We start from the raw sequence: 25471 nt of genomic DNA, 5'->3' as shown, positions 1-25471 counted from the left end.
CCCCCCCCAAACACACAATCTCAACCTACGATCATCCTCACTGGATGCTCTTAATCCAGCCAAAGCACAGCATCTGCATTGTGCCCATTTCTAGGTACCATAGTTTAATCTAGAAGCACATCGAACACCAAGCGAGCGGGACCAGAACAATATATGCGCTCCAGTGTGGTCTTTATCGATGCCGAAGGCAGGGGATGTAGTGTAAGTGTATGGATCGACCTCTGATGAGAAATTCGAGAAACTACCCTAGAGTTATGCGGAAGGTGAAATACGCCGAGTAGTCGATTGTATGATCGAGTGAGGTCTAGGTTTCACCAAATTCCGGTAGGGGCATTAGAGATTGTGGATGTTGGATAGATACATGTCATTGAGGTAATTAGAATATAATTCAAAGCTTTGGAACAGGACAGACTGTGTGTTCTCATGTAGAGGCCAGTTGCTGTGCCTGTGACTCAGGATTTGATAGACATGCGAGGTAGTATCTTCAATGTCGACCGGTACATTTAGTAGACCTGGTCTGGGTGATCACTCCGGAGTATTGTTCCAGTCTACTATCCATTTTTCATAAACCCAAGTAAGCACCTAGTCAAAAATTTGTTAACAAGGGATACAGAGGTTGCTACAACCCCAACCAGGTAATGTATAGATCATGAAGTAGCTGTAGGTTAGAAGCTGGCATCTATATTTTAGTCTATTTCTTACAGAGACATTTGAGAACTGGGGTTCATAGCATAGTGGGCCCTCTGGTTGACCTTGTGGTATATAGGGTTCATTGTCGGTTATTATAGACATATTTAGTCGAGCGCCCTTAGAAATCACTTTGTTGGTATTATTTCCGTCAGTCTAGATATGGTTTCTGTTATCTCTTGGTCGTGGTAGAACATGGAAAATAGGAAGACAGACCTAGAACAGTGTAGGGTTATTCTAGAATAGTAACCCAAGGTGAATAGAATCTTTTATATAGATTCAATATTCCCACATTAAGTTCAAGTTTGAACACACGAACCCTCAATTACCGACTCTACCTAATTTCACGCAACGCACAAGCCTCGCCTTGCACGTATCACACAGCGAGCCGAAACCAACAAGTACCAAATACTGCCGTGATTGAATAAGGCTGGACTTGGCGTATGCCAATCAACAGACACACGGACCATGTGGGAGGCCTTAGGGTCCCCATCCTCCATACACATAATGATAAGATGGAAGTGTTCTGTCTGAAAACGTCAAGCGTATACATATGTGGGCTTTTCCCAACGTGTCGTTGACGGTCTACGTTCTCGTCCTACTCAATTCTTCTTTTCTTGTAGACTTCTTTGTCTATTCGATACGATATTTTCAATCAAGCGAGGCCTTTAGTTTCCAATCGATCATAACATTATTTGGCTCTCCCACCGTTTATATCCTAAACCCTTCCCAGTCCTTCTATAAGAACTCTATATAATATCACAATAAACCAGATCCACCAAAGCAAAAGAAGAAAAAGAACCACCATCATGACCCTTGACCCCCTCTACCACACCCTCTACAACCTCCCCTCGCCCTCCCAAAAACGCACCCAACCAATGCAAGTCCTAGCCGTAGGAATCTCGCGCTCAGGAACCGAATCCCTCCGCGAAGCCCTGCACATGCTAGACATAAACCACACCCACCACGGCTTCGACACCATCCTGCCGCCCTCCTCCCTGCAAGCCACCTACCGGCTCCTGCAGAAGAAATACACCGGGCCCCCGACGACCCTCACAGCCAGCGACTTCGACACCGTGCTCGGCGGCTGTGTCGGGGTCACAGACCTCATCGCGGCGGAATTCGCCCCAGAGCTCATCGCCGCATACCCGGACGCCAAAGTCATCCTCAATGTCCGTCGCGACCTCGACGGCTGGTACAAAAGTATGCAGCTGACCATGGGGTACTTTGATCGCAACCCTGTGGACTGGGATTGGTGCAAGAGTTGGTTCTGTGCGGAATTGTTCTGGATTCGCCAGTGTATGTGTCGGACGATGATGCCGAGGTTCTTTCGGGGAAGCTTTGAGTCGAATGGGAGGTGGGTTTATGAGAATCATGTGGCGGCGATTAGGGGGTTGGGGTTGGGGGAGAGGCTGTTGGAGTGGAGTGTTGACGATGGCTGGGAGCCGCTGTGTCGCTTTCTGGGCAAGGAGGTTCCAGATTGTGAGTTTCCCAGTGGGAACCCGCCGAAGGCCTGGGCGGAGAGGATTGCCAGGACGATGGAGGTGCATCATAGACGGGCGGTCCGGAATATGCTAGTGTTTTTGGCGGGGTTGGGGGTTGCTTTGGGGGTGCTGGGGGCTTGGTTGGTTTGTTAGGGCGCTTGAGGGTGAGGCTTTTGTGATATATGTCCTGATTGGCAGGATTGGTGTCGAGAATTTGGCTTGTTCTGGTATGGAATCGTGGATTAACATCACTGAAATTGCACAGGTTCATTGCTCTTCGTAAATAACTAAATATAAGTCAGGAATCTAGGCCTCCCTATCATTCTCCCCAGTCGTATGCTGAAAATAGGTCTGCTAGAAATCAGCTATTAAATCGAAAGACCACCCACATAAGTATAACGTCTAAATAACGCAATCATCGCCACCCTAGGTTACTCTCTATCCCCTATCTCATTATCCTGCGTATTGGCACTCGTGAAGATCGTATTTGGCGACATCAAGGTACGTGTCCTTTGAGCGGCTTCTGACCGTGGACGCTCACGCTATTACAATTTAACAAAAACAGTCAGCTGCTGATCCCACCGTCCAGCTTTCCCTACCAGAACAAGCCGTGAACTTACACGTAAAAATAGGCATGGATCTTTGCATAGTCACGCAAGCCTTTCCTCATCTTGGCCAAGAATACTTGCACCTCCTCGTAGCTCCACTGTTCACGGTGTTAGTATCGTGCGAACAGATTCAATTGTCCCGAAACCGAGAAGAGCTAGACAGAGGGCCGTACCCCCATTACACGGGTGAGCAGTGCCATGGACCACCCTTCTATACCCTGCTCGCAATGCAGCAGATTCCACCGTCCCAGCTGTCGATAGTGCTCGTCCTTGCTCCAAGGACCAACAGGAAGCTTGAATCGCCGCTCGGTGACATTCTCAAAACCGGCATCAATCATGTGCTGCCGGGCTAAGTCGGCGATACGAAACGTTTTGCCGAATCTCTCTCCTGCCTCGATGAATATACGTGACCACTCTGCTAGGATATGGTCGGGGGTCACCGTGCCGTCATCCGATCTGAACTGGATTGACATCTCCAGTTGGTCGAACCATGCACCGGGCCGTAGACCGCTGCAGCAATTAGATATTGCGTATCTACAATAGATCAAACAAGCGTGGTGTTCAACAGGGAGCTCTAGTGCAACCTACATCAACATGTTGCGATAGAACGCTGGCCAGTTGGAAATCGCCCCGTAGAGTGCACGCACGTGGATAAGATCGAAATGGTTCTCCGGATATGCCCATGAATCTTCTGCGTCGTCGATCTCAAACCGAAGGTTTGGTGGGACAAAGCTGGGTTGAGTCGGTGATAGGTCAGTTCCAATGATCTCTGCGGAAGGGTATTCATCTGCGAAGTCACTAGGCACACGTCAGCAATCGCAGATGATCAATTTATACTGTTTGACACCAACATAGCCCATATTCCCGTTCCAGTACCAACGTCGAGCACTCTCTGTTGCATTCCGTCAGCTACGTTCCCAGTCGATACGATTAGACCTTACGTGGATATCATCAGAGATAGGGGCAAGACACAATTTGTTTCCGAGAAGCATTGTGAACATATGATGGCTACGATCTCATGTTAGAGTGTTGGAGTGTTGGTTGACCCCGCGCCCAGTACGTACGCTATGTCGAGTTGTTCATTCTGGGTCTCGTCGTTCGGGCCCCTGGTCATCTTAGCCATCCGCATCCTCGGCATAAAGTTACGCGATTATAGTACCAGTAAGCACCGTCCTTGTAAGCATGGTATCGTCTCCCATTTTCATAGCGATAAGCGGTGATCATCGAGTTGATCGAGGTGGTGTCGCTCGCGCTAGGAAGGTCAATATCAGGGCGGGCGATATCTCTCATGGAGGTCGTATCTCACAATTCCTCAAAATAATCGGAATCTGTGCCATCATCCAGCTCTCCCTGCACTGGTCAGCCCCGCGATTTCCGATGACTGAGGTGAATGACAAGAAGGGCAGACGGACCGCCTGATCGTAATTGTCCTCCGCGTCTTGCTCCCTCGGCGGGGATTCCGAGTCAGACCGTGGCGATTTCTGGCGTCTCGCGGCTCCCATAGTAAAATTGTTTGACAGTTACTCCACATCGCTGACAAGAACCGGGAATCTTGGTTATTTTCAACTTCCAGCGTCAGCTCCCCACCGAATGAGGATCCTCACCATTTAAGGTTTAGCCCCAGGCACCGTGCGCCGCCACTGATCGCACCAATGATGCCTGAATACAAAGGCGACGACTCCACTTCTCTGCCACTATCCAGGTGCAGAGTGGAGCCTCAGGTGTGGAGTATTGGCTGTCCTGCCCGGCCTTTGGAGGTGCCGCTGTGCCGGTGCACTTGGAGACTGCCCAAAGAAGCAAGGATGTCTTGCTGAAGAGTCGACGTTGTGGCCTGATACGGTTTTGAGTACCCACAGGCGTGCATGCGATCCAGCAATAAGATCGTCGTACCCAAGGTCAGGAGCGCCTTGCAGCACTAGTCCTTTCAACGGGATGGTGGTGAGTAATGAATGCGACATTGTAGTACCTAGCATTCGCCGGTGAACGCATCCAAGGCGAAGGGAAACCTTATGCGGCCTATTGTTGGCCATTGTCACCTCATTTTCTTTGGCAACATTACAGAAACGGTGCAAAGGCCTTATGGAATGGTACAAAAGCAAGGCAGAACAAACGAGATAGCCAATCCAGCGATGGTCTAACGGTCATGCCCCACCCTCGGCAAAGTTGACGGCCCATTCAGCTAACTGGACTCGGTTTATCAAGAGAAGCGACTGCGGATTTTGGAGACGGTTTGCAGCTGTGGGGGACGCTAGCTTGGAGCTATCGAATCAGGTGGCAACGGGGTCTGAGCGATTTACGACTGAATTGCCGGAGCTCCGGGCAGGATGGAGGAGGAAGAAGTATGCTTAGGCAGTGGGAGTGAGTGGGTTGAGCTGGGTCACGTTGTCGCCATCCATCTTTTAGGGCTCACGTTACGCCATGTAGATCAGTCAAGTTTAGGTGTATTTTATGTCTATCCTCTGAGAACCAACTGGAAAATCGTCATAAGTAATTATTTCGTTAGCACTGGTATCCGACATCTATCCGAATAATCATCAATCATAGCACACATCTGAGATCTATACAGGGATCGATCCATGTCCGAGGCTCGCAAGTGGCTTGAATCAGTCACTCTCATGGCAGCTTAGTCTTCATGAGTGACGGCCATATCCAGCACTTCGACTCGCCCTCTACCCCGAGTGTCGTTGCCCACAAATTCATTTAGTCCCTTAAATGCGCCTGGTTCGGCAAAACCAACAACCTCCCACTCGTCACCGGCAATATCCTGCGACTCGACTGACTCGATGAAGCTCAAGATCTTATCCTTGACATTCGTCGGTGCCTTTGGCTGCGGGGGTTCGGCATCAGAAGCCCCCTCAGCATCGGAATCTTGTTGACGTGCGGACTTCTTCGATCCTTTGCCGCCTTTCTTGTTGGATTTGGAGTTGCCGCCGGACGAAGCTTCCTTCTCTTTGTTCGGGGCCGCTGGTGCCGCAGACTTGACGCTTTGCTTCAGAAGCGGCACAGGACAGGTCACGCGAAGGCGCATCCGTGCTCGCATCACAGGAATGGGTTGCCATGCAATAAGTGCCTTCATAGCTTCGAGGGCTTGTATTTTCGCCGATTTGTTGGGCGTAACACCAGTCCAGAGTGGCTTCCGAGGTTGTGCCGGGCGAGACTCATCGCCAGCACCACTCGCTTCCCCATTGTTGTTCTGACTCTGCGCTTGTTGCATCTGTCCACTCGCCGAGCTCAGTTGATCCAACGCCTTAGAGATCATTCCCGGTGTGTAAACTCGCTTAGTCGTCGGGTCAACAAGCCGGCCTGATACAATATCCAATACCTCCTTCTCAACCCGCTCGATGATCTCCTTTCGCTCGCGCTCGCCAACCTGCACCTCACCTTTCCGTAGGATCTCCTGTCGAATCTCGTCTGCGGGGGTATTGGCACCAAAGGCTTTGGCTATCTCGGCAGACGGGGCGGTTTGTGCTTTCGAAACGGAGAGGAAAATGGTAGGCACTTGTAGGACATTGTCGAGATCTTTCTCGGCACCGGAACGGTACTCTAGGAGTTTGTTCTTGTAGCAGGCGAGTTCAAATCGCTTTTTACCTGGTGATGAAAAAATGTTAGCGGGGTTGCGGGGCTGATCTCGTAAGTTCTAGTTTTCTTTTTTCTTTTTTTTTTTCCCTCTATTCCCTCTTTTCCCCCTTCTTTCACCAACAGTCTTCACAAACAGGTATATCTGGAATCAAGCGCTGAAACAGAAAGAATATTTGCGGACCTTTTTTCAACCTCACCACTGATACATTGGTGAATTTGATCTGATTACTGGGTTGCATAATCGGCATCTTGGCGGACGAGTCTTCCCAGAAGACGTAGAACACAGACTTTGATAAAGAATGAATAAAACAAAAAGATCGATTAACAAAGCGTACGGGGTATCTTTCTAGCTGTTGATGCGTGAAGAAATCATGTCAACTTTTTTGAATCATTTCCGATAGTCTCGTGATTGGCGGAGGCGATGACGCGGGTCTCGTGATTGCATGAGTCAGCGACTTATCGGCATGGCTGACTCAGCGCGTGACTTCTGTTCCCCTGGAGGTCCTCTCTCACATGATTGGCTGCCCTGGGACTGCTATCGGCGTCATTGGCGCCTGCGATCGTTCCCCAACCAACCTAGGCTCACCTCCTCTTCCTCCCCATCTCCTTCTCTAACCTTTTATCACCCGTAGCTGGTTCTTCATCAGCTACTTAACTGTTCCTGTTAGATTTGTTTTTCCTGTATGTTGCAATCCCTACCATATCTCCCATCTACCCCCAATAGCAGCGTGATACTGATAAGCTACTTGCCTAGACCGCAAGGTACCTCTTATCGCCATCTCGTACTTCCATCATAAACACCCCCTTGTTACCTCTCATTTGGAGTCGAAGTGATTCAAGATGAGAGTATTGCCGGCTACTTTGCTGGTGGGAGCTGCCTCCGCGGCCGTTCCGCCTCTCCAGCAGGTGCTGGGTCGGCCTGAGGAGGGCATGAGCTTCTCCAAGCCCCTCCAGGCCTTGCAAGAGCAGCTAAAGACTCTTTCAGATGACGCTCGTAATCTCTGGGATGAAGTTGCCAACTACTTCCCGGATAGCATGGACCATAACCCGGTCTTTTCTCTTCCCAAGAAGCACACCCGTCGTCCGGATTCTCATTGGGATCACATTGTCCGTGGTTCTGATGTCCAGAAGATCTGGGTGAACAATGCCAACGGAGAGAAAGAGAGAGAGATCGACGGAAAGCTCGAGGCTTACGATCTCCGTGTCAAGAAGGCTGATCCAAGCGCTCTCGGCATTGACCCGAACGTCAAGCAGTACACTGGTTATCTCGACGATAACGATAATGACAAGCATCTGTTCTACTGTGAGTTACCTTGACCGCCATTTGGTTATTGGGATGATACTAACTCGCCAAGGGTTCTTTGAATCTCGCAATGATCCTAAGAATGACCCTGTCGTGCTCTGGCTGAATGGCGGCCCCGGCTGCTCTTCCCTCACTGGCCTATTCATGGAGCTGGGACCTAGCAGCATCGATGCGAACATTAAGCCTGTCTACAATGACTTCTCGTGGAACTCTAACGCCTCCGTCATTTTCCTTGATCAGCCCGTTAATGTCGGCTATTCCTACAGTGGCTCCGCTGTCAGCGACACTGTTGCTGCTGGCAAGGATGTCTACGCTCTGCTCTCTCTCTTCTTCAAACAGTTCCCCGAGTATGCGAAGCAGGACTTCCACATTGCCGGCGAGTCATATGCCGGACATTACATTCCGGTCTTTGCATCTGAGATCTTGGCCCACAAGAATCGTAACATCAACCTCAAGTCCGTCCTCATTGGTAACGGTCTCACGGACGGCCTCACTCAGTACGAGTACTACCGCCCTATGGGATGTGGTGAGGGTGGCTACAAGGCTGTCCTCGATAAGGCCACCTGCCAATCTATGGACAATGCCTTGCCCCGTTGCAAGTCGATGATCGAGTCTTGCTATAACTCCGAGAGTGCCTGGGTCTGTGTCCCTGCCTCGATTTACTGTAACAATGCTCTTATCGGACCTTACCAGCGCACCGGACAGAACGTCTACGACGTTCGCAGCAAGTGTGAGGATGAAAGCAACCTTTGCTACAAGGGCATGGGCTACGTGAGTAAATATCTTAACAAGGCTGAGGTTCGCGAGGCAGTCGGAGCCGAAGTCAATGGCTACGACTCGTGCAACTTCGACATCAACCGTAACTTCCTGTTCCACGGTGATTGGATGAAGCCCTACCACCGTCTCGTTCCCGGCCTTCTCGAGCAGATTCCTGTGCTGATCTACGCCGGTGATGCCGACTACATCTGCAACTGGCTCGGCAACAAGGCCTGGACGGAGGCTCTTGAATGGCCTGGCCAGAAGGAGTACGCCTCGGCCGAGCTGGAGGATCTGAAGATCGAGCAGAACGAACACACCGGCAAGAAGATCGGTCAGGTTAAGTCTCATGGAAACTTTACCTTCATGCGTCTCTACGGTGGAGGTCACATGGTTCCCATGGACCAACCCGAGGCTAGTCTGGAATTCTTCAACCGCTGGTTGGGTGGTGAATGGTTCTAGACCGGTCAGTTGGGATTTAGATAAGACATAACTGGATGTGTCTTGATGATATAGTGCTGGCCCAGTGACTGGCGCACTGAATATGTTTCATGCGTAATGTGCTTCAATTGCTTGTGTACTGTGATGTATACACATCAACCTTCATGGTCGCATCGTGCTATGTGTATCGAAATATATATAGGGTATCGATGCGACGACTAGAATACAGATCCTTTTTCATAGAATAATTGCACGTCTGCTTCATTTATTAGACGATGAAACAATTCGTAATCGACCACACAGTCAATGAAGGGAAGAAATATTATACGGGGAGGTCGGTGTTCGTACATTTTCAAAGATAGTAGGAGTTGCACAGGGAAGAGATAACAGCAACGCTATCCTTATCATAAGAGATGACGATTCCACTGATAAGTAGTACTCTGCAGATCCTCCAATATTACATATTTATCTCAGAGCATTTAAGATTTAAAGTCAAAGTATACGATAGGCTAGTAATGAGAACATTGCAGCTATAGGGAGGTATGAGGGAGATGGTTCTACCAATGGAAGCAGGTCCAGTCCCAGCAGACCCTGTTTAGAACAAGGATGAAGATTTTATGTTTCATGTCATATTGGTATGATTGTTTCATTTTCTGACCCGTGCCAATTTTTATATCTAACACCAGATCATGTGCAGGTCCCACGAGAATTCGTTAAAACACACCAACATACAAAAAGGAATTCCCCCATCCCCACCAGCAAGTACGAAGGAAAAAACACAGCTTTGTGACCCTCTCGTATGGCTTAGCCCTTCTTCTTGCTGACACCGACGGTGCGGCCACGGCGACCGGTGGTCTTGGTGTGCTGTCCACGGACACGGAGACCCCAGTAGTGACGGAGACCACGGTGGGAGCGGATCTTCTTCAGGCGCTCGAGATCCTCACGCATCTTGCTGTCCAAGTGGTTGGAAACAACCTGGGAGTCCTTGCCATCGGTGATGTCGCGCTGTCTGTTCAGGAACCAGGTGGGGATCTTGTACTGGGTAGGGTTCTGGAGAATGGTGACGACACGCTCAAGCTCTTCGGTGGTAAGCTCACCGGCGCTGCAGAGAAAGAATCCTGTTAACTATGTTGTCCTGTATCTTCGGTCCTCATCCACTCGATCCTGGTGGCCACCTCCTCTTTCCTCATGATGATGGATTGCCCCCTTCTGCAAGATATCTGATGGTGGAAAAACCGGAAAACATACCGCTTGTTGAGGTCAACATCAGCCTTCTTGCAGACCAAGTTGGAGTAACGGCGACCGACACCCTTGATCTGGGTCAAGGCGTACATGATCTTCTGCTTGCCGTCAACATTGGTGTTGAGCAGACGCAAGATGTACTGGAAGTTCGTCTTCTCGCCGGACACGAGCGCTGTAGATTAGAAAATCACGGTCAGCTTCTTCTTTCTGTACTCTCCATTGTATTTCCGACAACGCCGTTGTTTCATCATCATCATCCCCGTCCATCTCTTGTCGATAACTCCCACGCAAAGTTGCAACCCGTCTCTTTCATCGGGGGGAAAATGGCGGAACGACAAGACACCAGGAATTTTGCAAATCAGAAGCAGCTCGGGATCAGGAGTAGAACGTACACATGATGGGCGGTTGGCGCGAACGGGATCGCGGTTGATTGTCGACAGCGAGAGGGGTGAGAAGGAGTTGAAATCGAGGGCCCGACTTTGCTTTGGACTTTGCTTCGGCTCCCGTTGTGGGATCGGGTAATTACGCTAGGCCTCTTTGGGCATTTGTGCGCTCGCTTACTCTTCTCGCGCTAGTCTTGGAATAGCTAGACTAGTCTTTTGGGACATGGCTCATGTGACACTGGTGTAATTTTCCGGTTTTATACGTATGGTAATATTACGCTTATCGATTGCTTTTCTCTTGTGCTCTCCATATCTCTCTGCTTATCAGTGTGGTCTCCGCAATGGGAACATCTTTCGAGTCACCTTTTTGATATGACCTCCATGAGCGTATGCCAATACTTTATCTTGCTCAGCCTTAATATGTCTGAAGAGACACTAACTATAGTGAATGTTCTCACTTACGTGTCGTACTTTTCCATGTCTCGCATCTCTATGCGCTTGCTCTTCAGGAAAAGAGCATCTCCAGGATACTTACCTGGGATATGCCACTCATATGTGGCACTACTGCTTTTACTCATCTTTGGGTGATTAGACTAATCATTGAACAGCTCAAGATAGCTATAGAATTCTTGGCTCCGGAGAGTGCAGCTTAAACTAGTAGCAAATACACCGCTCTTAGGACAGCCAAATTGCTATGCATACCTACAGGGGCAGCTCCAATTGTTTGAAAATGGCTCTCAACACTGTCTATCTCTATGCATCCATCAAGCATTGGATACTACTAAACAAAGATGGCACAATCTCTTTATGCCATTGTCATGGGCCGAATGCCCTTGTTTCGCTTTCAAATAATCTTAACTGGCCTTATTTCCTCTTTGTTGTTCCGTCTTATATATGGACTGCGTTGAACAATCATGTGTGGACCATGGTCGCTTTAAAATATAAACCAGGATATCAAGATCTCCCTGGTGCAGAAGATACTCCTTCCTGAGACTCCTCAACTGGATTTATCATTTTATTCCATGGAATAGCTGTTGGTATCACTAATGCCTGGAACAAAAGCCGTACGGCATACTGCTTTTCACCTTGATAGTCTCACATCTGTGCTGCGTTTCCCCGACTATTGAACTCAGTTATATCTTGTTCGAAGTGCAGCTAATCTGAATCATATACAATGTCGTCAGAAAACAGTGACGCAAGACCAGCAAAGGAGGAGGATGATTTTAAATATAACCCTGAGCTCAACTACCCCATGGTCAAGCTGGCTGACCTACCCGAGCCCCCCAAGAATTGGCGAGTCTGTGGGCGAACAGCAGAAGAAGCTTCCAAAGCTCGAAAAGCAACCAGCGAGGAAGCGAAAAAGTGGGTTCGATATCACAGTTGGGGCATCGACATGGGAGTGAAGGGTGACTTGACCAATCTCAGATGCTTCAAAGTCCTGTGGAAACTCTTCTACTACCAGCAGGACAAACATCGACCGCAGGATTTTGACCAGATCAAAGACTTTAAGACAAGAGATGCTGGTCCTCGGCTGTTGCAATGTTCGGTGGATGTCCCTGATCTCCTTCCCATTAGTAGGTATTACCCTCACCCACCCCCTGCCACCAGGCTTCCGGCAGAAGGATTCCACAGGCCTCTCGATGCTCTAGCGAGCAGGCCAGATAGTCACATAGAACAGATGCTGTATCCGGTATTTGGCGCACCGAAGGAAATCGACAATTTTCCCGAAGAGATCGAGACACCTACCGCTCAGATCACGGGCAATAGCACGGGAAACAGAAATCAACCCAAAGTGCGTCTTCCCAAAGCCATGGCCCGATCTATTATGGAGGCCATTGAACGCACTGTGATGCAATTCGCCTATGACGACCTCGCGCGAGATTGCAGCGCTGCTGCTCAGGATGGTCAGGTACACCTGACTGCGACGGCGGAAGAAGATCTACGGCAAGCCAATATCGGGTCCTTTCCCGCTACATCCCATCTGAAGCTCGCTGTGGATCCTGACAATAACGATAGACTAGTGTTCAGTGCGGACGGCGATAAATACCCTTACAGAGGCCGCGGACCCGTATACCGCAACAATTCTTCTGCTATCGACAGTATCATTGTCGTCGGTAAGTTGCTCGACGCCGGATCCACCGTACTGGACCGCAAAGATCCCGAATGGCGCGGGCGCTTCACCAATGTGGAAAAGGCGTTTATTGAAGCCACTGAGGTCAATTGGGATCTCTGCACCAGAGGTGATTCTCGAGATCGCTTCTGGGCAGTGATGGCGGCGGAGACTGAGAATGTCGGAGTGGGTGTACAATCTCCTCTCCTTGACATGTGGAATGTGTCAACCGAACACTTCAACCAGTTCTTGTTCACATATGATGAGCAGACTACGTTCTGCTCCCCGTGCACGAGCAGGACTACAAATGCTGCATACCAGAGCGCGACGGTGGCGCCGCCTACATGCCCGGAAGACATCAAGGGAGTATCGATGCAGCAATTGATCTCCCGTTCATTTGCATCGGAATACATCAGCCGCTGCGGCAAATGCCAACAGAAAGCCGTGAAGTGTCGGAGAATGCTGCATGGCCTACCGATGCGCCTGACGGTAACTCTTGACGGCAGTGTGCCCGTCAAGAAACACACCCGAGATATCTCGTTCGACTATATCACGAATGATGGTCAACGAGGAACAGCAGCATACCGCTGGCTAGGCGGGATATACTGTAAGGACGGCCACTACCGGGTCTACTGGAATGACACTAAGCGAGGAGAAGTCGATACAGGCCAGATCCAGATGTATGACAGTGCCATGATTTCGGGTATCATCGTCGGAGGTATCTCCCAAACACACAGGGACGACAAAGTACCCGAAGCTTGGTGGAAGAATAAGCCTGTGCCGCTCCTTGTCTATGAACGCGTTATGAATCCAGATGACGAAGTCCTCAATGTGGCCTTGCACACATTAGGTGACATGGTCAAGGTCAGAGACCAGCAGAAATTACTCCTTCAGGGGCATATTTTCTGGGCCCCCTCGGAACCCTCAAGAGCGCGGGCGGGTTTTCCGTGGAGGCGACTCATCGATCGAAAGGAAGATCGCTTTCATCAGGCCTCAGGCGCTTATGGCCCAATAGGCCAAGGCCAGATATCGACGGAGCCTTCAGGCGTTGATCGCCATACTAACATTCCCGGCCCATCTTCAGCGGGCCCATCGAAGATCGATGCCGGACACTTGACGTCTTCAGCACCCGCGCCACAGCCGCAACCTGAGATAGGGAGGATATCGCCCTCGTTGTTTGATACTCCGACTGCTTCTATGTTTGCTGAAATCTCACCTCTCCTCGCACTTGCCAAGACCCCTTCATTGTCGGGTCTCGAGTCTATTATAGAGGACACCGTGCTGATCAACGAACAGCTCAATGGCCTGCATCAAGGACAATATAGCGCGCAAAATAGCGTACAAAACAATGCACAATCTGATACACAATCCAGCTCGCAGCTTCAGGCGCAGTATAACATACAGCAGACTACGCAGCCGAGTGGACAGCAACACGGCCAGCTTCATGGGCAATGCAACAACACACCGCCGAATACGCAGCACCAGAGACCATATAACACATCTCGCAATACACAGTCTACTACGCGGCAACCAACCGGATATAACGCACAGCATCCGACGCAATACAATAGACAATACAGTGTACAGCCAAGTACACATCCTCACGAACCGCATAGCACACTAAGCGATACATCATTTGACCTGCAGGACATGATACATGACGGGCTTCTGCACGATTGGGCTACTGGAAGCATCGACGACCTCGGTAATACAGCGTTCGGTTTTCCAGAGCTCAGTATCCCCGAACTCAACAACGGCATATTTGTCCCACCCCAGCCGAATCACGCTAACAGTACGAACAGTGCACCAGTTACCGTCGAGCATAACTTCCACTCTTCTCATCAGAACAGCAACCAGGGGGCCTCGATGCCGCAGTATATTGATCCCAGCGTCTTGACTGCAGCTCCGCAGAGTTCATCATCGCTACCACAGCAGGTTCAGCCGAGGCCTATGGAGGGTCGAAGGCCTCCGTCGCAAGTTGCACCTGCGGCAGGTGCTCGATTGCACAGCCACGGGAATGTAGCTAGCCCCTACATGTCAGCAAACCAGATGCCACGAGGGTCAAAAAGAAAAAGAGCCGATGAGACAGAAGCACGGCGGTATCCGCCGAATTTGCGTTGACATCCCTCTTGGCATATTTTCCTCATAAGACATGATGTATTATTCATAGCATTTGAGCGTTTTCTATAGCTTCTCCTATTCTTCCTGTTGAATCATATTATAACATGATGAATTTATTTGTTAAGCGTAAAAGTGGATTGTGGAGATATATTTCTTGGAACCAAGTATTATCCAGCAACATATCGTGCGGCCCACACACTCTAGTCACCAACCTGTCCACACCACACCAGTCTCAACACTCGCATTAAATGACTTAAGGAGAAAGGGGTCAGTGAGCGGCATTTGCTTCCGGGGAATTCTTTGCCTGTTTAAGCGACATAAAGGAACCGTTTCATTTCCCATGCATTAAATTATGTGTTGTCGGGAAGGTCGACCAATGACGGGACGGTTATAAGTCAGTCTGTGCGAGCAGCTTCCCCGCATTTTTCTACTCCAGTTTCTTTTCCTATTATCATCTCCATCCCTTCTTTCGCCTCTCTCCTTTGCAGTTTTCTCTTCAGTACTCTTCTCCTGGATTTATTATTATTATTCTTATTTTTCGTTTTCATCAGAACCTGTGTGATATCAATGGAAATACTGTTCGAAAACTTCTAAATCTATTAAACGACCCGTTCTCTATGTCCGATCTTCTATCTATATACAAGGAAATAATAGGCAAACACGAAACAGAAATCTATAGCCGGGCCATGGGGCAACCACCACCGCGTTGCGACTGTCCATTTGGAGTATTGCTCTTCTTGGGCGCGGAGACGTATCCGCCCTTGACATTGTCCGAGTTGATGATGACCCCGTTGGCGTCGCGCTTGATACCCAACTCAATCAGCTTAGCGAACACCTTCGCGAAGTGATCGAAGAAAAGTTCCTTGTCCTGGGCATATCGCTCCACCCAAACGCGGAACTTCGGATCGGTGACCAACGCAACGTCGGTCGGCAGCATCATCAGCTGCTCATCGCCTTCCTCCGCATCAGGATCCACATACACAAACTGCTGAATGCCGTTCTCCAGCGTCTTAGGCGTCCACTCGAGCTTAAGGAGCAGGTTGTAGAACTGGTTCGAGAAGCGGGTGGGGTTGTTCACCCAGGGGCCATGGAATCCACTTCGGTCCATGTGGCAGCGGCCCAAGTTGTGTCCTCCCGCCAATGCGACAATTTCTTGGTCGTTGAAGCCCATCCGGTTGAAGATGAAACGCAGGTGCTCGGCACCCTGGGCAGCGTCGGGCAGACGACCACGAGGTGGCACCTTCGAGTCGTCGACCAAATCCGTACGGCCGGGCTTCCATGGCACGTCGGGTCCGCCTAGCTCTTTGACCGCTACTACGCCAGCTAATGTCCACAGATCTGCGTATGTGATCCAGGGGTGCTTCTCCTTTACTGGTTCGAGGAAGGCCCGTCCGTGCTGAAGACCGGCGTTGGCTGGGTCGCCACCCTCTGCTTCATATCGCATGCCTGCACCATTGGAACCGCCTGTGTCCGATTCTGCGTCGTATGTGCCTGCGGAGTGCCTAGTGATGATGTGTTAGGTACGTCGCCCTTTGAGGGAAAGCAAGACGTGGAAGGAAAAAGAGAAAAGGAAAAACTAACCATGCTAGTCGAACAAATACAGGTCCTGCGCTACCATCGTCGTAGCCCGGCTTCTTCAGTTGGGCGACAATGTCCCTCCGTACGGCGTCAAAATCTCCTGGTGTGCTCATCTCGGCCGATAATTTGTCTGGGGTTAAAGGCGGGTATAGATGTGGGTCAGGGAAGCCTCAGTGAATTTTTTTTTATTTCCGATCGCGCTCTGGTGTGAGTGAGAGGTTCGAGAGACAGCGACAAATTTTAATGACAGAGAGAGGAAGAGATTGAAGACATTCAGGAAGAAATATGAGAGAAGTCTTTCGGTCCAGGAGGCGATGTCTTGCTGGTCGCACATGAAGAGAGGCAGTGGGTGGACCCGCGGCACGAATCAATAATTTGGCCGACAGTATCAAATGCCGAGGTTCATTCGCTTGTCCCTTACAGCGTCCTCTACAACGGGGCACTCCCCACGGAGAACCGGAGTATACTACAAATTGACGACCGTGGATTCTCGATGGAAACAATTAATCGCTGCTACTCCCGGTTCACCCCTTCGAGTCTACACCAGGGTACGGGTTGAGGCATTTGCTCCAAGAGGATTTCTTGTCAACTGGGTCCTTGTGATAACGGAGCAAGAAATCTTAAAAGCGATAGATCATCTACGACGTTTTTCCCTGGCCGGTTTTCGTGATCAGGCCCTGCCAGCAACCCGATCAAAAGCCGCCGAAACGAAGAACCTCGGAACTTGATTTCCCGACCAGCGAGAACTGGTCCCTGTCTGCCTATCAACTGCTCCATTTCTTCCGTCGCCCTAATTTTGCGCGCGAGTTGCGTCAGATAAGCCTGTGATCGCTGTCAGCCTTCTGCGTGTTTGGTTCCTATTATTAAAGCTGACTCTGGAACGTTCAAAGCATTCCAAGATGGATCCCGATGCTTAGTTAAGGTTGTCGCCACTCGTCCCGCTGCTGATAACAACGAATTCTTAACTGGCTATCGGCCAAGATCCACACATGTGAATGGTTTCGCCTTGTATATTGAGGTGTCAACATCCACTTCATTCCCACTTTTCCAGTCCGAAGAGTGGAATTTGTCGCACAACCAGCCATTATCTGCAGCCACCTACGCAGAATGGATGTGGACAAGGATCTCGTGGATTCAACTGTCTTAATTGTGTACAAAAGAGGTACGGAGGAAGGCACCTTTACCGATTAGTTTCCGCCAGAGTCGCATTTGTCTCTCTTCCCAACGCCTTTTCTCTCTCCGCCTGTGACCGAGACAACTCATACGTCCACTTCTGTGCCGCCAACTCCCTTGTCGCGTCATTGACATTACCTTTCACCCTCTCCAACCGCACCTTCCATTGCTTGTGGATTTGTTCGGAGTGTTTTACCAGGCCCTCAACTTTGCGGTGCATCCACTTCCTCTCCGCCCGCCACCGTCGTTCGCGTTGACGGTAGCGTCCTAAGTCTTGCTGCAGCCTTTGTTGTTTCAATCGCTCAGTGTTTTTAATGGTGATGAAGTCTTGAATGGGCCTGGTATGTCTAGCGCTCAGCGTGCCGCACGAAAGTTGTTTGGAGATGCAGATGAAAACGGCCGAAATATCGTCTGCGATTGATCGTAGGACGGCGGATTTTGAGGCCGATGAGAGACTATCTAGGTTCTGCAGGCGCATTGCGCAGGAGCCTGGACTGAAGCAGGGATCTGTGGCCGACATTGTACTGGCTCTTCCGTCCAAGGTGAGACTATTGTCAATACTCCAGCTGGAAGATTGATCAACGAAAACTTGTAGAATGTAAGGTAATATGCAGGTAGGTTTCATAAGTAATATCTGTAGAAACTAACCAGACTTTTAGTATATCTAGAATAAAAGGAATTAATGACGTCGATAAGATTCACTCTACACTAATCAAAGCCATGTCTTTCACTTAACCTTTGTTTGACCATGTAGGAGGTGCACGGACAAGCTCAAAGAGCTCAGCACGTATCGATCAATCGACAAAGCTCTTTCTTTCATGGCGATAGACAAAGAGAACAATCTCGTCCGAAGCAAATATTCAAATGGTAGCATCAGAAGAGATGATCAGCAAAGCCCTAATTGTAGCATCAAACATACCATACCGCTCTACAGTTTCTCCCCGCGCAGCACAGCTACAATCGCATCACCCACTTCCGTCGTCCCAGCCTTTCCACCCAAATCTGGCGTGCGGATACCGGAGTCTAGAACGGTTCGCACAGCCTCTTCGATCTGCTGTGCTTCACGTTCCATATCCAGAGAGTACCGGAACATCAGCGCCACGCAGAGAATCATAGCCACGGGGTTGGCGATGTTCTTGCCGGCGATGCTATCTACCGTTAGCTTGAACTCCAAGCAATATCTGTGTTGAGAGTTTAAGAAAGGATGAGAAAACTTACGTCGGCGCCGATCCATGTGTAGGTTCATACAACCCATTGGTCCTCCTCCGGGTCTCAGACGGCAGCCCATCCAAGCTTGCACTCGGCAACACGCCCAATGTTCCCACTATCGAGCCCGCCTGGTCAGAAATCATATCACCGAAGGTATTATCGGCCAGAATCACGCCGTTCAGCACGCGCGGGTTCGTCGCCAGAATCAACGATGCCGAGTCCGCCAGCTGATGCACCAGTTTCACCTGCGGGTACTCCTCTGCCATGGTCTTTCCGACGACGCGGCGCCAGAGCCGTGAGGATGCGAGCACGTTAGCCTTGTCCAGCGAGATGACGGGCCATGGGGGATCGTGGCGCAGAGCCAGCTCAGCAGAGAGACGGGTGATGCGTTGGATCTCGGAGGTGGAGTAGGCCCATTCGTCCATTGCTTCTCTCCGTTAGCACAGAACCCCGATAGATAGTAGTAATAGTAAAGGGCAGATAAATAGAGCTATGGAGATACCATACCATATTCATCTTCTTCCACCTTCCTCCCAAAATATGCCCCTCCACAGTTCTCCCTCACAACCACGAAGTCCACCCCCTCAATGATATCCTGTCGAAACGGACTAAACTCCCTCGCAACACTTCTACTCGGCGAATCCGCCGAGCAGGGCCTCAAATTCGCATAGATGTCCATCGCCTTCCGCAGCTGTAGCAACCCGCCCTCCGGTCCATCCAGCCCCCTCCGCATATTATCCCATTTCGGACCGCCCACGGCAGCGAACAGCACCGCGTCCGAGGCGAGAGCTGCTTGCTTGACCTCATCCGTGATCGACTTGCCGTGGCGATCGATGCTACACCCGCCGATGAGTTCGGAGCGGGTGTCGAACTGCACAGTGGATGTGTTGAAGGCGGAGAGCACCTTGGTGGCCTCGGCCATTATTTCAGGGCCGATGCCGTCGCCGGGGAGGACGAGGATGTTGTAGGTTTTTGCTTTGGTCATTTTTGTAGTCTGTCTTGGTTTGATTATACTAGATCTGTTTCGTCGTGCGTGATGGGCTTGAAGGAGGTATTGATTAAATAAGTGGATTGCTACAGAGTATATAATTCAATGTGCTCTTTTTATCCACCCCATGTTGCTCTTTATATAGATCCGTATAGGGTTCGGTCAAGAGACCGATTTGCGGGGAAGAAGACGGCGTTGCCCCGATATACGGCCTCGTCTTAGAGTTGGATAGGATTCGATCCACCATTTCATTCAGCCCGAGGTAACGGATTGCATATAGGCTATGGCCATTATTATTGCCCCTACCGATATCGCAGGGTAATAACCATAGATCTCCACAAGATGATCGTAGCCATACTACGGTACTATGTAAAGGATAGCATCCGGAAAAGGAAATACGTAGGGTAAACCCTCCCCCCTCATGTTTGCACCGTTTGTCTTTCAATTTATCAGATGAAAGATACAGATTTCCATGACCGATTTCACTGGAACTTCCACCCCGCTATTTTCCGCACCAGTGAGATAATATCCGTCACCATGGGCCAGATCGAAGAACTCCCCGACGACTTCGACGAGTCGCTCAACTTGAACAAGCAAACTCCCGAGACGCAAGATGCCCCGTCGGCGAAAGAGGTCGAGACCTCATTCCCGGTGAATAAAGAGCGAGCGGAGCAATTCGAGAAGGAGAATCCGGACGCGCCGAAGATGCCGCCTGCGATGGAGGCTGTGCGGTCGCATACGACAGACGAGCTTGTGGACATGATGAACAAAACGCCCTTGTTTATGACGGATATTGACAAGGCGGGGGATGAGAGTATGTCCTGTCCCATTTTCATTCTTCGTTGTTTGTTAGGTGTTTTATGGGATTCGGGGGAGTATATTGCTACTAAGATGGCCTGGGCTTACGCTTTGACTACGTATAGATGGCGAGAATGTGTTTTTAGATGCCCTCCACGCGTTGCAGAATGAGGGTACCCGCGGAGAAGTCGCCCAGAACTTCCGCGAACAGGGTAACGAAGCTGCGAAGGAGTTGCGGTGGATCGATGCCAAGGAGTTCTATACGAAGGCTATTGCCGTTGTCTTCGCGAAGGAGGATAAGTGGGAGAAGCCGGAGGATTTGGATGCGGAGCAGAAGTTGCTGCGCCAGGTTGAGGAGGCGTCTCATATCAATCGCGCGTTGTGTAATCTGGAGCTGGGTAGGTTTTCTTCTCTCTTTTCCTTCTTTACGATTGCTATGGGTTGTGTGAGGGGTGCTGATTTGTTAGGAAATTACCGGCAATGTACGCTTGACTGTGCCGCGGCTCTCAAGCTGAATCCGACGAATATCAAGGCGTTCTATCGTTCCGCCATGGCTTGTCTGAAGCTCGATAAGATCGCTGAGGCTGAGGATGCGGCAAAGCGGGGCTTGGCTATCGATCCCAACAATAAGTCTCTTCAGATGGCGGCCGAGAAGACCGCTGAGCGCAAGGCTGTCATCGAGCGCCTCGCTGCTAAGCGCAAGGCGGAGGAAGAGAGAAAGAGCAAGGAGAAGCAGTTGCTTGATGTTGCACTGAAGGCTAGAGAGATCAGGACCCGCAAAACGGACAAACCGGCCGACTTGGACGATGCGGTGATTCGTCTTGTCCCCGATCCTCTCTCTCCCGAGAGCACGTTGGAGTTCCCTGCTGTGTTCCTCTATCCCATGGATGCCCAGTCGGACTTCGTCAAGGCGTTTTCTGAAATGCACAGCGTTGAGGACCATCTCGAATACATCTTCCCCTTGCCGTGGGATACAAAGAACGAATATACCATTAACAATGTGGACTGTTTCATGGAGACTGCGACTGGAGGATTGATCAAGGCCGGGAAGAAACTGCCACTTCTGCAGATTCTTAGCGGCAGCAAGGTTGAAGTTGTGGATCAATTGGTGAAATTTTTCATTGTGCCGACCGCGAAGAGTGGCCAATTCATTGCGGAAATAAAGAGGAGGAAGCAGGGTTGAGAATGTTTCCCTGGTTTTTCCTGGAAGCCAAAGAGCTACTCCTCCCCGAGACTTGAGGCATCAGCGAGATGGTCGTTAGGCTGTGAGTGCGGATGGCAGACCTGCATCTGACTGTGGAGTTCTTCCGCCAACGACCATCAGTGCTTCACCACATGGACACAAGTGTGTGCCCATACAGCTCTCAGGTGTGAATATGGACCTCCGCTATTCCAGCTCGGGTCCACCTGTTCATAGGAGCCATGCAGTTCGTCTGATCATGCTCCAAACATGCGTGGGGAACATAGACCGAATGCCGTTATGATGATGACAATATATTAGTTCGTACATTATTAGAATAGAACGAATGCCATGAATAGAACCTCGGCTGACAGCAGTACCGCTGACATCGGACGTCAATCCATAATAGTCGAGAGGACCCCATCCCCTTAATTTACTTCTTGAAACCGATATTTATCCGTGACTCTAGACAGTGGAGCCATCCCTAACCATCGACTTATATCCACTATTGAATCCAGAACGACACCACTGAGGAATAACCGCCGGTCCATGCAAAGTCTCCACTCGATTTAGGCTATAAGAACTGAAATGCCCGAGACATTCTGATGTCCGAGTCAGCAACGGCGTGGAACCGTTTCAGATTGATTAACGCGGACGCTTGATTCTAAATCGCACACGGACCAACAGCCGTCCATGAATCAAATCGAACCGCTGAAGAAGTCCGGCATTAATTCTCTGCGATGGAGTCCTGCGATGCCGAGTAAATGAAACTGAGTCTAGGGTGGAGGCTATCCATGGTTTAATTTAGCTTGCTTCATCTTAGCTACGAAGGTCGACTTAGTCTAAATGGGATTTCGTATAAGATGTTTGGAGTCGACCTCGACATAAGCTTCTCTTCTGTTAACTCTTTTCGCTCCTTTAACTGTGATCCTGGTGATCCGATTGTCCAACGCTTACCTTCTTTTCTTCTTTTCATCGAGTAATTAGTGCAATGCGTTTCCAGCCTTTGACCACGGCTCTGGCTGTGGGTGTCTCTGCCCATCTGTTCGTTCCTTGCCCTGCTCTTTCTGCCATAATATCCAATCTCGAGCCGAGCAAAGATACTAACGGAGAATTCAAGCGCCCAAGCAGCTGGTCTGCACGACGCCGCCGTTGCAAAGGGACTCCTCTACTTCGGCACCGCAACCGATAACCCCGAACTCACTGACACCTCTTATGTCACCCAGCTAAACAACACGGGTGACTTTGGTCAGATCACTCCAGGAAACACGCAGAAGGTGAGACCCAGTCATCTTCCTGAAGAACCCAAAGAATATACGTGGCTGACGCAATTGAATAAAACAAATAGTGGGACTCAACCGAGCCATCTCAGAATGAATTCTCCTTCACCAAGGGCGACGTCGTTGCCGATCTGGCCGATGCCAATGATCAGAAGCTGAGATGCCATAACTTGGTTTGGCACCAGCAGCTGCCTAACTGGGGTATGTTTTATTTTAACGCGTGCCTCCGTCATGGTAGATATCGGATGCTGATCAAGACAGTCTCGAGCGGATCCTGGACCAACGAAACCCTAACTGCCGTTCTGCAGAACCACATCACAAACGTTGTGAAGCACTACAAGGGCCGATGCTACGCATGGGATGTAGTGAACGAGGGTACTTTTGTTATCTCCTAGCACCTCTGCACAATTACAGAGACTGACTCGAAACAGCCCTGGCCGACGACGGCTCCTACCGCGACTCCATCTGGTACAAGACTATCGGCGAGGCCTACATTCCTATCGCCTTCGCAGCTGCCGCTGCCGCCGACCCAGACGTGAAGCTCTACTACAACGACTACAGCATCGAGTGGGGCGGCTCCAAGTCCACTGGCGCCCAGAACATCGTCAAGCTAATCCAGTCCTACGGTGGAAAGATTGACGGTGTCGGTCTGCAGGCTCACTTCACCGTCGGCCAAACCCCCGCCCGCAAGGACCTCGCCAGCAACCTGAAGTCCTTCACCGATCTCGGCGTCGAGGTCGCCTACACCGAGGTTGACGTGCGTATGCAGACCCCAGCGACGGAGGCCAACCTGCAGCAGCAGAGCACCGAGTTCGCCAACATCGTCGGTGCTTGTCTCGACACGAAGGGCTGTGTCGGCGTTACCATCTGGGACTGGACCGACAAGTACTCCTGGGTGCCCAGCACGTTCCCGGGCTACGGCGCTGCCTGCCCCTGGGACGAGAACTTTGAGAAGAAGCCCGCGTACCAGGGCATTTTGGAGGTTTTGGGAGGTGAGGCTTCTGCTTCTACTTCTACTTCTGTGTCTGCTTCTGCTTCTGCTGCACCTGAGACCACTTCCGCCCTCCTCTCTAGCACTGCTGCCGCTGTCACTCCTACTTCTTTCAGCACCAGCATCAGCACACCTCCTGCCGCCTCTACTACTTCTTCCAGCTCTCCAAGCACTACTCCGGTCACCTCTTCCAGCACTTCCTCTTCTTCAACTACGCCAACTGACGTCATCCCTCAGCCTAGTTCAACCGTCACCAGCCGGGTCAAGGTCTACTACCAGTGCGGCGGCATCAACTACCAGGGCAGCACCGAGTGCGAAGAGGGTCTGACCTGCAAGAAGTGGAACCCGTACTATTCGCAATGTCTTCAGGTCTAGGTGTGTCCAAGCCTCCGGAATAAGTCTGTTGAATTTATCAGTTATCCTTGCTGTAATACTTTCTTACACCTCCATTGATGTACACGACTATTATAGTCGGATAAGTACTGTATTTTCGATATACATATTTGAAATAAATCTTTTTCCATTGATAAATATAAGTTATGTACATACCTGCTGTTGGTAGCTATACTAGGAAAGGAATACAACCAAACTAACTAATCCTACCCACCGCAAAACAGCAGCCTCTCAATAAAAGCCCAACCTGCTAAATCGCAATAAACCCTAATCAGCCAACTATCCGTATAAAAAACAGGGATCACCAACCCACTTAAAAGTCAAGTTAAAACGAAACGAACCCTGCCAAACTCCCCTCTAGTTACCAGACCTAACCTAGTCCTTACATCGAACCAGTGAATCAGTCCACCTGGCATATCCCATATTAGCCCACAGCTACTTACATAGAAGTTAGATTTAGCACCAAATGCAGATCAAGCTCGGTTCTATCTGCATGCAGCGAGGGGTTGCCAACTGGCAAGGTGGGCTGGGATATAGATAGTAGTAGTAGTAGTCACATAGAGCATATTGACTCGCGGCAAAAATGATTGCATATACTTTATACCGTTTGGGTAGGGGGGCTTCGTGCTCGGGCCTCCCCTGTTTCCGGGCACGGACGGGGTAGCTAGAGATCTGTGCACACACACACACTCTCTCTCTCTCTAGCTGCTTATCATATAATAGGATTTAATCTGGGATTGCATGGTATGGTATAGCCTTAGGTAGGCTGGGTTAGTTTAATCTAGGTAGTAACCCCTCTTTGATTTCTCTACGAATAGAATAGAAATACCTATGGGCTCTGTGGGCAAGATAGGAATCCCAACGCATATGCAGCTTGAGGCTTGAGATTTGGACTAGGTCAGGCATTGGGATCTGACCGTTGCACACGCACTTACTTACCCCTTGCTTTACTTTCCGCCCTCGCGTGGTTTTATCCTGCGTGTTCGTTTGGGAGGCTATAAAGAGGACCCATGGGGTAAGTTGTAAGTCTTGTTTTGTTCTTTCAGAATTTATTTCTATTTAGCATCATGTCTTGATTCCCAGTGCATTATATCTGTATATTGCCCGTGTCTGTTCCCATTCCCATTCCCGTTCCTTTTTTTTTTTTTTTTTTTTTTTTTTTTTTTT

General features: G+C 50.0%; 11 protein-coding genes across 11 annotated transcripts; 5 read left to right on the top strand and 6 right to left on the bottom strand.

The window, feature by feature from the left end:
* The first annotated feature begins 1449 nt into the window (after positions 1 to 1449).
* BDV37DRAFT_89837 (sulfotransferase family protein) lies at positions 1450 to 2590 on the top strand. The gene has a single exon (XM_032091404.1). The coding sequence runs from the start codon at positions 1497 to 1499 to the stop codon at positions 2322 to 2324; it is 828 nt and encodes a 275-aa protein (XP_031942890.1). The 5' UTR covers positions 1450 to 1496; the 3' UTR covers positions 2325 to 2590.
* BDV37DRAFT_89748 (class I SAM-dependent methyltransferase) lies at positions 2496 to 4229 on the bottom strand. Its single transcript, XM_032091403.1, has 9 exons — positions 4086 to 4229; positions 3939 to 4031; positions 3844 to 3885; positions 3721 to 3787; positions 3631 to 3671; positions 3368 to 3577; positions 2953 to 3289; positions 2792 to 2877; positions 2496 to 2713 (listed from the first exon to the last, which is right to left on the bottom strand). The coding sequence occupies exons 2-9, from the start codon at positions 4001 to 4003 to the stop codon at positions 2668 to 2670; spliced, it is 894 nt and encodes a 297-aa protein (XP_031942889.1). The 5' UTR covers positions 4004 to 4031; positions 4086 to 4229; the 3' UTR covers positions 2496 to 2667.
* A 1000-nt stretch (positions 4230 to 5229) lies between these two features.
* Positions 5230 to 6703, bottom strand: BDV37DRAFT_89713 (guanine nucleotide exchange factor SDO1). The gene is made up of 2 exons (XM_032091402.1): positions 6540 to 6703; positions 5230 to 6367 (listed from the first exon to the last, which is right to left on the bottom strand). Exons 1-2 carry the CDS (start codon positions 6604 to 6606, stop codon positions 5403 to 5405), a joined length of 1032 nt encoding a protein of 343 aa, XP_031942888.1. The 5' UTR covers positions 6607 to 6703; the 3' UTR covers positions 5230 to 5402.
* A 267-nt stretch (positions 6704 to 6970) lies between these two features.
* On the top strand, positions 6971 to 9172 carry cp3 (carboxypeptidase C PRC1). The gene is made up of 3 exons (XM_032091401.1): positions 6971 to 7039; positions 7113 to 7661; positions 7714 to 9172. The coding sequence occupies exons 2-3, from the start codon at positions 7199 to 7201 to the stop codon at positions 8877 to 8879; spliced, it is 1629 nt and encodes a 542-aa protein (XP_031942887.1). The 5' UTR covers positions 6971 to 7039; positions 7113 to 7198; the 3' UTR covers positions 8880 to 9172.
* Positions 9173 to 9464: 292 nt separating this feature from the next.
* BDV37DRAFT_244809 (40S ribosomal protein uS13) lies at positions 9465 to 10557 on the bottom strand. The gene is made up of 3 exons (XM_032081594.1): positions 10493 to 10557; positions 10107 to 10272; positions 9465 to 9960 (listed from the first exon to the last, which is right to left on the bottom strand). Exons 1-3 carry the CDS (start codon positions 10494 to 10496, stop codon positions 9663 to 9665), a joined length of 468 nt encoding a protein of 155 aa, XP_031942886.1. The 5' UTR covers positions 10497 to 10557; the 3' UTR covers positions 9465 to 9662.
* Positions 10558 to 10957: 400 nt separating this feature from the next.
* On the top strand, positions 10958 to 15208 carry BDV37DRAFT_244808 (uncharacterized protein). The gene has a single exon (XM_032081593.1). It carries the CDS (start codon positions 11658 to 11660, stop codon positions 14712 to 14714), a length of 3057 nt encoding a protein of 1018 aa, XP_031942885.1. The 5' UTR covers positions 10958 to 11657; the 3' UTR covers positions 14715 to 15208.
* A 71-nt stretch (positions 15209 to 15279) lies between these two features.
* BDV37DRAFT_244807 (peroxidase) lies at positions 15280 to 16728 on the bottom strand. Its single transcript, XM_032081592.1, has 2 exons — positions 16296 to 16728; positions 15280 to 16216 (listed from the first exon to the last, which is right to left on the bottom strand). The coding sequence occupies exons 1-2, from the start codon at positions 16403 to 16405 to the stop codon at positions 15388 to 15390; spliced, it is 939 nt and encodes a 312-aa protein (XP_031942884.1). The 5' UTR covers positions 16406 to 16728; the 3' UTR covers positions 15280 to 15387.
* Positions 16729 to 17150: 422 nt separating this feature from the next.
* On the bottom strand, positions 17151 to 18044 carry BDV37DRAFT_244805 (uncharacterized protein). Its single transcript, XM_032081591.1, has one exon. It carries the CDS (start codon positions 17983 to 17985, stop codon positions 17473 to 17475), a length of 513 nt encoding a protein of 170 aa, XP_031942883.1. The 5' UTR covers positions 17986 to 18044; the 3' UTR covers positions 17151 to 17472.
* A 142-nt stretch (positions 18045 to 18186) lies between these two features.
* BDV37DRAFT_293035 (3-isopropylmalate dehydrogenase) lies at positions 18187 to 19659 on the bottom strand (the record flags this gene model as incomplete). The annotated part of the gene is made up of 3 exons (XM_032089305.1): positions 18187 to 18613; positions 18684 to 19101; positions 19182 to 19659. The coding sequence occupies 3 exons, from the start codon at positions 19657 to 19659 to the stop codon at positions 18394 to 18396; spliced, it is 1116 nt and encodes a 371-aa protein (XP_031942882.1). The 3' UTR covers positions 18187 to 18393.
* Positions 19660 to 20169: 510 nt separating this feature from the next.
* On the top strand, positions 20170 to 21977 carry BDV37DRAFT_89628 (HSP70/90 family co-chaperone CNS1). Its single transcript, XM_032091400.1, has 3 exons — positions 20170 to 20476; positions 20586 to 20858; positions 20928 to 21977. Exons 1-3 carry the CDS (start codon positions 20200 to 20202, stop codon positions 21641 to 21643), a joined length of 1266 nt encoding a protein of 421 aa, XP_031942881.1. The 5' UTR covers positions 20170 to 20199; the 3' UTR covers positions 21644 to 21977.
* A 654-nt stretch (positions 21978 to 22631) lies between these two features.
* BDV37DRAFT_281691 (putative endo-1,4-beta-xylanase) lies at positions 22632 to 24286 on the top strand (the record flags this gene model as incomplete). Its single annotated transcript, XM_032086875.1, has 5 exons — positions 22632 to 22684; positions 22761 to 22917; positions 22989 to 23121; positions 23182 to 23295; positions 23352 to 24286. 5 exons carry the CDS (start codon positions 22632 to 22634, stop codon positions 24284 to 24286), a joined length of 1392 nt encoding a protein of 463 aa, XP_031942880.1.
* Between the last annotated feature and the right edge of the window lie 1185 nt (positions 24287 to 25471).

Source organism: Aspergillus pseudonomiae, assembly GCF_009193645.1.
Source record: "Aspergillus pseudonomiae strain CBS 119388 unplaced genomic scaffold BDV37scaffold_22, whole genome shotgun sequence".
Taxonomy (NCBI): domain Eukaryota; kingdom Fungi; phylum Ascomycota; class Eurotiomycetes; order Eurotiales; family Aspergillaceae; genus Aspergillus; species Aspergillus pseudonomiae.
This window is presented reverse-complemented; position numbering and strand designations above follow the sequence as displayed.